Source organism: Salvelinus alpinus, chromosome 1 (genome assembly GCF_045679555.1).
Source record: "Salvelinus alpinus chromosome 1, SLU_Salpinus.1, whole genome shotgun sequence".
NCBI classification, from domain to species: domain Eukaryota; kingdom Metazoa; phylum Chordata; class Actinopteri; order Salmoniformes; family Salmonidae; genus Salvelinus; species Salvelinus alpinus.
In genome coordinates this window covers 32,245,001-32,255,545 of record NC_092086.1, presented here as the reverse complement: position 1 = coordinate 32,255,545, position 10,545 = coordinate 32,245,001, and the positions used below count along the sequence as shown (strand labels likewise).

Genomic DNA, 10,545 nt, shown 5'->3' with positions numbered 1-10,545 from the left:
ATCTAACACGGCGGTTGCATTAAGAACCAGTGTATCTTTCATTTGCCATACAACAAGTATTTTTATGTAAAGTTTATGATGAGTTCTTTGGTCAGATTAGGTGAGTGTCCAAAATTGCTCCTGACATTCTGGGGAAATGTTGCTACATTTTCACAATGTATAACCACGGTTTGCAGCTCTAAATATGCACATTTTCAAACAAAACATAAGTGTATTGTATAACCTGATGTTATAAGACTGTCATCTGATGAAGTTGTTCAAGGTTAGTGATTAACTTTATATCTTTTGCTGGTTTTTGCGAATGCTATCTATGCGGTGAATAAATGTGTTTGTGTGTGTGGCTATTGTGGTAAGCTAATATATTGCTATATTGTGTTTTCGCTGTAAAACACTTAAAAAAGTGGAAATATTGGCTGGATTCACAAGATGTTTATCTTTCATTTGCTGTACACCATGAATTTTTCATAAATGTTTTATGATGAGTATTTAGGTATTTCACGTTGCTCTCTATAATTATTCTGGCTGCTTTGGTGATATTTTTGATGGTAGCTGCAATGTAAAACTATGATTTATATATATATATATAATATGCACATTTTCGAACAAAACATACATTTATTGTATAACATGTTATAAGACTGTCATCTGATGAAGTTGTTTCTTGGTTAGTGACTAATTATATCTCTATTTGGTCGGTTTTGTGATAGCTACCTATGCGGTAGAAACATGGTGAAAATATGCGGTTGAGTCTTTGGCTATTGTGGTTAGCTAATAGAAATACATATTGTGTTTTCGCTGTAAAACATTTTAAAAATCGGAAATGATGGCTGGATTCACAAGATGTTTATCTTTAATTTGCTGTATTGGACTTGTGATTTCATGAAAATTATATTATATGATATCCCTGTCCCGCTAGGCTATGCTAGTCAGCTTTTTTGATGAGGATGCTCCCGGATCCGGGATGGGTATTATTAAAGGGTTCTTTGGCTTTACCCATAGGAGAACCCTTTGAAGAACCATTTTGGTTCCAGGTAGAACCCTTTACACAGAGGGTTCTACATGGAACCCAAAAGAGTTCTACCTGGAACCAAAAAAGGTTCTCCTATGGGGACAACCGAAGAACCATTTTGTATAGCTTGGTCACAGGTTATTTTCTGGTTGATGGTGGATAAAAATCACAGAATTAGATGCTGATTCAAAAGTCAGTGTAGATAGTGAAGCCCTTGACCAGCCCTTGACCGAGGCAGTCCTTGACCAGGTTCATTTTGATTAACAACATTTATAAGGGAGTATGAGACAGCTTAGATGCTGCCCCAGATGACCTAGAGTCAATCAGTAGCAGTGGCAGTTAGTCTGATGCCAACCTATCCTCATTTGGTCATGGCAACCCTACAGAACATTGCTATGGTACTTCATTGGTGCATAATTGTTACCCAATTCACAATCAACATTTTTCCTTGAAAGTTGTGCCCATTCACTACAAACAATGTCCCAGGTATCTAGGCTCAAATAACAGATTGTGTCACATCTGTGACATTTGATCTGCTATGTTTAATCAGGTCCAGATAATGATGCTGATTTGAAGAAGGAAGATGTTGAGTTTTGAGCCCTGGTCTGGTCCAAGTCTGGTCTGCTGTGGTTGACTGTGCTTGTGCTACTGCTAAACACGCTTAGTTACATTGATTAGGGAGAGTGTGTGAGACAGCTTAGATGTTGACCTTGCCTTATCAGATCAGCAGCAACAGCCCAGCCTCCCCTGAGCCTGTCAAGTATGTGTATGTGGGGGCGACAGGCAGAGGGGGTCCCAAACAGACCCAGCTCAACTGCCCCCGGACCAGGCAACGTCTACCCTGCCAAACACCCTGTGTGGAAGTCACCCTCAGCACCCATCAGAGATGGAGTCAGGCATGAGTGGAGGGGGTTGGTGGGTGGTTCTGTTACCTTGAAATGGATAGTTTGTGGTAGTACACTGGTGAGTCTGACCAAGAGACAACTGAAACTTCCAGAGGATAGTCCCATTCCAGTTAAACTCCAATCAACCCCTGACTTAGCAGTTGGCTCTCATGCTTTTACAGGACAAAGCAATGTTCCCTCACATCCCTCATAAAGCTCTCATTGTAACATCCCCATATCCCCATCTGTCAGACTGCACCTCAAAGATGCCAATTATTGGAGGTTTGGTTGAACTGAACTAATTGTTCTTGATTGGATGCTAATCTATCCTTTGTCCCATGACTCTGTATTCTATAATAACCCTATAGATCATTATTATGGCTCTGACAGCCTCTGCACTGTTATGTCATTTACGATTAACTATCTAATCTTGTCCTAGCAAATGTGTAAAATGTTCCTGTATTTGAGAGGGCAGGGTGGCGAGAAGGGAACCTAGGTAGGAACAGGTTAAGAACAGATTCAGTATCAGATGTAGGTGTTTTCTCAGAATGACAGGAGGTCACATCACACATCACCCCATCTGGACATTATTGGCTTGAGTTGACCAAGGCAAGAGGGACTAGTGGCTTTGTGTGGTGGTTGTGATTGTATTGCTGGTTACAAATCACACTATATCAACCTGTGAAATAACGCAATTTGGGGAATTTTGAAATATTGTCCAGTTTACTTAGCTGGTTTTCAGTGAGATATATTTCATTATGTTTATGGCTTTCAGCTTTTTTTGCTTTTAGATTGATGGAGTACTGCCAGCACAAGGGAAAGACAGTACGAGAAAACACCTCACACCCCTGTTTATTTGAACAGGAAATGGAATCCTTTGTAAGAACACCAAAACACACAGGAACTTATAGAATATTTATGTGACTGTTTTATTATCATGTCTCCATACTGTGAAATTGCGTGGGCTTGGATAAAATTAAATAAGTTATCAAAAACAACATGGTGCTTGTTTTGGACAAGGTTCAGAGAGGCTGCAAAGTCCTCACAGAAGGTCAAAAGGACTGTTTGCAGACAAGACATATAGGCTGAATGCAGGGAGGGTGTCAGAGTGCTTGGCGGGGTTTCTCTGGAAATCGTTATTCAATATGTGACATGTTTTCAAGCCTTCATGTGTCAGCGTTGGTGGGAATGTTGGGGTCTCAACCTCCCAGGGGTGAGGGCTGGAGGGGGAGGCTGGGGGTGAGGAGGCATCAAACCCAAGATGTCTGAATACATGTTGTGAGAAAAGGGATCACTTTGTACTGTTGCTCGGATTATGGTAGTGTGTCTGTTTGTGTGTCTACATGTGCATGTGCACTTGTGTGTGTTAGTGTGTCAGCTTGTGTTTTAGTGTGTTAGTTTGTGTGTGTGTGTGTGTGTGTGTGTGTGTGTGTGTGTGTGTGTGTGTGTGTGTGTGTGTGTGTGTGTGTGTGTGTGTGTGTGTGTGTGTGTGTGTGTGTGTGTGTGTGTGCAAGCGTGCACACGCTTTGTATATGCACATGTATGAGTGTGTTTGTGGAATATATGAATGTGTGTGCATACATGTGTGGAGTCTGTATGTGTGTGTTTATGTGTGTGAGCAGCAGGTTGCGAGTCTGCCAGTGTGCCTGGTCAGTGGGTCAGTGAGGGCTCTGACTGAAGTTAGAGCTGCAGGGGCCTGGGCCTCTTAGACACAGCAGGGGCCCCACTTGGAAGGATACTGGATGGAGAGAGACTGATGTAGATTTACACATGCATACAGACCCCTCAATCCATGTCCCATAGAATGTTGGGTTGACAGCTATGGGAAAGATCCTATTGTACCTCTCTAAGTGTGAACATCATGGACCCTGTTTCAGATGGCTCATAGTAATGGCTGGAAAGGAATAAATGGAATGGTATCGAACACATCAAACATATGGTTTCCATGTGTTTGATACCATTCCATTTACTCCATTCAAGCCATTGTTATGTGCCGTCCTCCCCTCAGCAGCCTCCCGTGGAACTAATGTTCAGAACAGTGATAGTAGATGGACTGAGAGGTCTCGGAAAATGGAAATTAGGCAGAAAGGGAGTTGTTTTTAAGGTAGACTGTTCCTTTGCGACACTTCCAAACATTGTGTACTAATGTTTTCATAGAGTCCTCTGTTGACTGTTTATAACGTGTCATGCCAATGTTCTGTCAGTGTTATACAGGTCTTATGACAGAGGATCAAGGTGTTGCTGATGTTTCCATAATCATGAGGCATATTCATCAGTGGCCGAGTAGGGAGATGTGTGAGCGTTCTCCGGAGTTCAATACAAACCTTTGACCCCAGGATGACAAAACAGGGTTGGGGAGTAACTGGTTACATGTAAAAAAAAAAGTTTATCAATTACGTTAGAAGCAAAAATATTGTAATCAGATTGCAGATACTTTAGAAAAAAACTAGATGATTACTTCAGAGAGGATGTTTGTGAAAAAAAATACATTATGTCATCTATCTGTTTTCTCAATGACATTCAATTCAGCATTGAAAAAGGAGCAAGTTTATGTTTGTTGCAGCTGAGGGAGTCTGACCACACGTCAGAGACCACTATGATGACACTTCTAATGCCTCTTAAGGGTAAAGTAATCCAAAAGTAACTGAAAGTAATCAGATTATGTTACTGAGTTTGGGTAGTCCAAAAGTTAAGTTACTGATTACAATGTTGGACAGGTAACTAGTAACTGATACATTTAGAAAGTAAAATACTGTGTCTGTGAAGAATATCACTGGGTATGGTGCCATCACCAGGAGACCCATTCACACTGTACATACAGTATAGTATGACCTACAATAGTCTTCATCATTTGGTCACTGCTTATATTTGTCCTATTTCACACATGTACAAGTGTGTATTATATGCATGTGTGAATAGGAAATGTGTTTTGCATATCGCAACTCTCCCTGAGACACCCTTGGAGAGTGGGGCAAACCATTGTCTATGGCGACCCTGGAGCACTTTATGGTTAAGTCCCTTGTTCAAGGGCACGTCCCTTGTCGGCTTTGGGATTTGAACTAGCAACCTTTCGGTTAGCAACCTTTCGGTTAGCGGCCCAACGCGCTAACTGCTAGGCTACATGCCACCGAGTATCCTATAACCTACAGTAGCAGGAGAGAAGTCTCAGAGCAAAGATCTCCAAGAATGAAACCCTTTGCCTTCCCCAGGCAAGTATTATGGATGTATTAAGCTCATTCCACATGGTTTTACTGATTCATCTCTGAAGATGTAAACCCACTCCTGGGAAAGGTTGAAAACAGCACTATGCAATGTGTTCAATAAGGCCATATTGATCCAGATAGTTAACTGTTTAGATATTATTATCCAAATATCTAAATGTGTATCAACATAAGAGTAAATATTGTGTTAATATAAAAATAGGTATATCAGTATGAATATAATTTGTTTTCATGTTACCACAGTATGTTTTCCACATTTACAGTACTGCATAGTGGGCTACAATGAAGGTGGTCCAACTATTTACACAAAGGGCGAAAAGGTGTCACACGCGCCTTGCGCACCACACGCGCACAGCACAGGTATTTTGCCGGCGGTCCCTGCTCGAGCCTGCTGCTGCTGCGGACTTTTTAATATGTTTATCAGAACTGTAACTCGCCTGGGATTTGCTGTCGGGGTAGACTAGCCACTGTAATTCATGTAGTTAGATCTTAAGTAATAGGGTTCAAATACCACCTAATCTCTCCAGACTATTAAACGTTGACCAGCGGACTGACGGAGTTCTTCACTGCAGCAACACTCCGCACTGACCACACGTCCTCCTGACCGTTTTATCACATTTTACTTTACATTACAACTTCATTTCTCCCTTTGGCTTTGTCATTTATGACCATTTAATATTGTTGCACTCATCGGGAAAATTTAACTTCGACGCTCCTCGGATCTTGTTTTATTTCTTCGGATCCTTGTGAAAGTCCCGTTACGCGCTGGATATGTGGTGGATGTTGTTTCCTCGATGGATCTGGTTTCTCTTTGGACAGTGCTACGTCTTGCTCCTGATCATAGACAGCTGTGTGAGGGTGAAAGCGATGCCAATGTCCATGCCCAACAAAGTGGTGTACTCTCACGCGGGCATGTGCCCCAACGAGATGAACCCCAACCTGTGGGTGGACGCCATGAGCACCTGTATGCGCGAGTGCGAGTTGGACCGGGTGAGTTTCTGGGATCAGTTTTCCTCGCGGGCTGGAGACAAATAGGGGACACTTTATTGTGTCAAAATTTTATCTACATAAAGTTTCTGCAATTTAATTCATGGAATGAAAGGTGGAGATAAGTGGGACATGCGCACTCCGCACTGTTTTTGGTCATTAAAATGCAATTGTGACCACATTGCCTCTGTTGTTTATTTCTGCATTTCTCTTTGAATTAGATTGAATATCTCCTCAATCAGATATTTGTTCATAGACTACAGTTTTTGGAAATAGCAAACACTGGTGTATGTGCCCACAATATTACATTTGTTGTCAACAGATTGTTCACCTAGTCAGCTCATGTATTCAAACCAGCAACCTTTCAGTTACTGACCCAACACTCTTAACCGCTAGGCTACCTGCCACCCATGACTATTCACTCTAATAACTTGTATTACTCTGCATTAAGAGATATTGAGAAGTAAGCACGTAAAATGTATAGCCTACAATACCAACCTCACATTGCATAGTATTGTTTCATTACATTAGAAAATGCATCACTCTCAAGTTCCTTAACATCCTATATGTTCCCTGAGTGCATAATGAACTGAACCATGCTGATCCTAACAGAACACCTCCCATGTATCCCCTATCACCCCCAAGGACTGTGAAAACTTTGAGAAATGCTGCAACAACGTGTGTGGGAACAAGAGCTGTGTGGCGGCGCGCTACATGGACATTAAGGGCAAGAAGGGGCCGGTTGGCATGCCAAAAGGGGTCAAGTGTGACAAGTTCATGTGTACGCAGCAGGGCTCCGAGTGTGACATCTGGGAGGGCCAGCCCGTGTGTAAGTGCCGGGACCGCTGTGAGAGAGAGCCCCACTTCACATGCGCCTCAGACGGTATGACCTACTACAACAAGTGTTACATGGACGCAGAGGCCTGCTCCAAGGGCATCTCTATCTCTGTGGTCACCTGCAGGTAAACAGGAAACATCTATGTATAGACTCCCATATTAATCACATGTTAATAGAAAAGTTATGTATAGACTGCGGTGTTTACTGTTTTGTTGTACTATGACTGCTTTGTTATGTTGATATCCATCTCTATGGTAACAGGAACTGAAAATCAATAGATGGGATTCTGAATTATAACTGTAGACATAATAACCCTATATTTCTGTATTTGTATGAGATGTACATACTCCTCTGTAGTTACACAGGAGTAATGCTCACTCAATCTAGCGTTGCACTTAGCTTTTGTTTTAAGCATTTTAGTTTCTTGTACCAACCTTTGTCTATCACACACCCAGCTCAAGGCGGATCACATTACTGTGGTAACTAATCTATTCTTCTCTCTCTGACATCACCTCTGCAGGTACCACCTCACCTGGCCAAACACCAGCCCGTTGCCCATGGAGACCACCCTGCGGCCAACCACTGCCCTCCTGGAGACCACCCCCCCGGCCGACATCCATCCTCCAATGATGCTCAGCAGCCCCACTCAGCAGGCTGTGTTCGTGGGCGAGACAGCCAGCTTCCTGTGCGAAGTGTCAGGTAAGCCCAGTCCGGAGGTGACCTGGGAGAAGCAGCTGGAGGGCAAGGAGAACACAGTGATGAGGCCCAATCACGTGCAGGGGAACGTAGTGGTCACTAACATCGGCCAGCTGGTCATCTACAATGCCCAGCAACAGGACGCCGGCATCTACACCTGCACGGCCAAGAACCTGGGGGGGGCTGTGACCTCCCACAACCCCCTGTCGGTGATCCAGAGAGACACGGGCCGGAAGGAGGGTGAGGTAGGGAATGCCACCAACCCGTTCCCGTTCCCCGCCGAAGAGTGCCTGAAGGGGCCGGACAGTGACGACTGTGGGGAGGAGAGCATAAGCTGGTACTACGAAGCCAAGAGGAACAATTGCTTCACCTTCACCTACAGCCAGTGCAACAAGAACCGCAACCACTTTGACAGCTACGAGACATGCATGTTGTCGTGCGGGGCAGAGCTGTCGGCTCCCTGCTCCCTCCCCAGCCTGCAGGGACCCTGTAAGGCCTACGAGCCCCGCTGGGCCTACAGCAGCACCCTCAAACAGTGCCAGTCCTTCATCTGGGGCGGCTGTGGAGGCAATGAAAACAACTTTGAATCCAAAGAGGCCTGCGAGGAGATGTGTCCTTATCCGAAGAACCATAACTGTAAGATGTGTAAACCGCGGGGCAAGATGGTGACCAGCTTCTGCAAGAGCGACTTCATCATCCTGGGGCGCGTGACAGAGTTGCCTGAAGAACAGGACTCGGGCCACGCCCTGATCACCGTGGAGGAGATCCTAAAGGACGAGAAAATGGGCCTCAAGTTCTTCGGCCAGGAACCCTTGGAGGTGACCTTGATGAACATGGACTGGAACTGCCCATGCCCAAACATCACCACGGCCAACGGGCAGCTCATCATCATGGGAGACGTCCACAACGGCATGGCCGTGCTGCAGCCCGACAGCTTCGTGGGGAGCTCCACCGCACGCAGGGTCAGGAAGCTCCGAGAGGTCATTCACAAGAAGACCTGTGACTTTCTCAAAGAGTTCCCAACAAACCAGTAGTTACTCTCTGAGAGATCCCCACTATCCTGTACAAGAGCTGTCTATGTCAAGAAGAGCAAACTGGTTCTAGCATCCAGTAGTAGCTATTGTCTGAGATTTCCCCACTATCCAGTAGGGAAGATATCTAGAAGAGTAGACTGGGACTTTTTCAAAGTTTCTTACCATTCAGTAGCCGGATGATGGCTTTTGTTGATTATTGCTTTCTCCTTCTCCTAAAGGTGGGGACTGAACAAATACCTTAACACTGATCCGACAAGCTGTTTCCCTACCCATGACTTTCTCTTTAGTTTCCACAGAAGTCACATTTTTATGCATTTTGTCATATTTTCCACTGGCTATCTCCTTCACTCTGATGTTCCCCATATACAGTGGATATCTAGAAGATCCATGACTTTCTCAGATGACGGCTGCTGTTAGCTGATTCCAGATTCTCTCTCTCCTTTACTCTGAAGTTTAGACATTAAGTGTTGGGGCTCCTCTGTACTATGGAAATGGCTGGAGGTATATTTAAAACAACAACAGATTTATACTTTGTGTGGATTCACTTTCTGAAAGGAGAGCTAAATGTCCGTATATAGTACTGTAGTGATGACTTATATCAAGCGCTTACCTTGGAAATATTTTAGTTAAACTAAAATGTCTCTTTGAATAATATTTTAAATTCAAATATATTATCTTGGTATGAATATACTAATGCCTGTCAGATAGCTAAACTCTGTGCCTTGGTTAATATGAATGTTATATTATGTTGACTTAAAGTATCTATGTTATCCTGAAAGAGACGTTTGTAATATATATTCTGAGTGCTTGAGCTCACGATAATGTAATGTAAAGCTTGTGGAATCAAACAACTCCTTTGATTCCACTAGAAACCACTTTGTAGTTCATGATTGCTTATCCAGTACATGAACTGTTCTTAACATCTTATTTATTTTTTATCCTCTCCTTTTAGAGATACATCCAATTCAATAATGGACAGACTTGTTTTGTGTTATTTTGTAAATCCAAATGATAAAGATGTTCATAACACAATGGTAAAGAAATAAAAATGACACTTTGAAAGAATATCCACTTCTTATCTCTGTGTTGCGCTATGCTTCTATACCTGTAAAATGACTGGCAGCAGGTGGTCTGTCTGTCTGTCTGTCTGTCTGTCTGTCTGTCTGTCTGTCTGTCTGTCTGTCTGTCTGTCTGCGTGTATTTGTATGTTCACATGCAAGCGTAATTGTGCATGTGTGCGTGTCATTTTCTAGTTTATACCAGCCCCCTATCTTCCTCCACCCCCTTTCCTCATCCCCCCTTCACATGGAGGGCCAAGTTTGGCATTAAATCTGGAGCAGGTCACATTCCAGCCCAGCTGTGAAGAGCTGCTGAGCCCAGGGGGACGGAGAAGAGAGCAGCCTGGCCGGCCCTGTGTTGTGTCTGGGTCTGGCTGGGCCCTCCATCCTCCACCCACCACCCACTGGCCCTCAGATCTTTCATGTGTGAGGGGCTGACTGAAGGGGGGAGGAGAGGGGGAGGAAAGGATGTAGGCCATCTCTCTCACCCTCGGCTGGACACATCTGTGTAAAGGGGCTATGCGGAGGGGGAGAGGGGGAGAGGGGGAAGTGAGGGGTTAGATGAAGGGGCGGTGACGGGAAAGCAAAGTGGAGTTGGGATGGAGTGATGCATGCTCTCTCTCTCTCTCTCTCCATCAGATGGGCACCCTGCAGTCTGTCTCTCTCTCATCTCAGTGCTCTCTCTCCAGCCACTCTCTGACCCGACGCGGGGGGAGGTGGTAGGCCCACAGACTGGGCTGTGTTTAAGGCAGAATTTGAACTTTTGACTTGGCTGGCTGGGCTGAAGCCAGGGCTGGAGGCTGGGGGGGGGGGGGTTG

General features: G+C 44.3%; 1 protein-coding gene across 1 annotated transcript; it reads left to right on the top strand.

The window, feature by feature from the left end:
• The first annotated feature begins 5,402 nt into the window (after window positions 1–5,402).
• wfikkn2a (info WAP, follistatin/kazal, immunoglobulin, kunitz and netrin domain containing 2a) lies at window positions 5,403–9,734 on the top strand. The gene is made up of 3 exons (XM_071397068.1): window positions 5,403–6,104; window positions 6,747–7,063; window positions 7,460–9,734. The coding sequence occupies exons 1-3, from the start codon at window positions 5,886–5,888 to the stop codon at window positions 8,667–8,669; spliced, it is 1,746 nt and encodes a 581-aa protein (XP_071253169.1). The 5' UTR covers window positions 5,403–5,885; the 3' UTR covers window positions 8,670–9,734.
• The last annotated feature ends 811 nt before the right edge of the window (window positions 9,735–10,545 follow it).

What these genes read in the sequence shown, in the direction of transcription:
- wfikkn2a (XM_071397068.1), top strand. Translation starts at nt 5,886, where the DNA reads ATGTGGTGGATGTTGTTTCCTCGATGGATCTGGTTTCTCTTTGGACAG. An exon ending in GCGAGTGCGAGTTGGACCGG is followed by an intron (nt 6,105 to 6,746) that starts GTGAGTTTCTGG and finishes ATCACCCCCAAG; the next exon opens with GACTGTGAAAACTTTGAGAA. An exon ending in ATCTCTGTGGTCACCTGCAG is followed by an intron (nt 7,064 to 7,459) that starts GTAAACAGGAAA and finishes TCACCTCTGCAG; the next exon opens with GTACCACCTCACCTGGCCAA.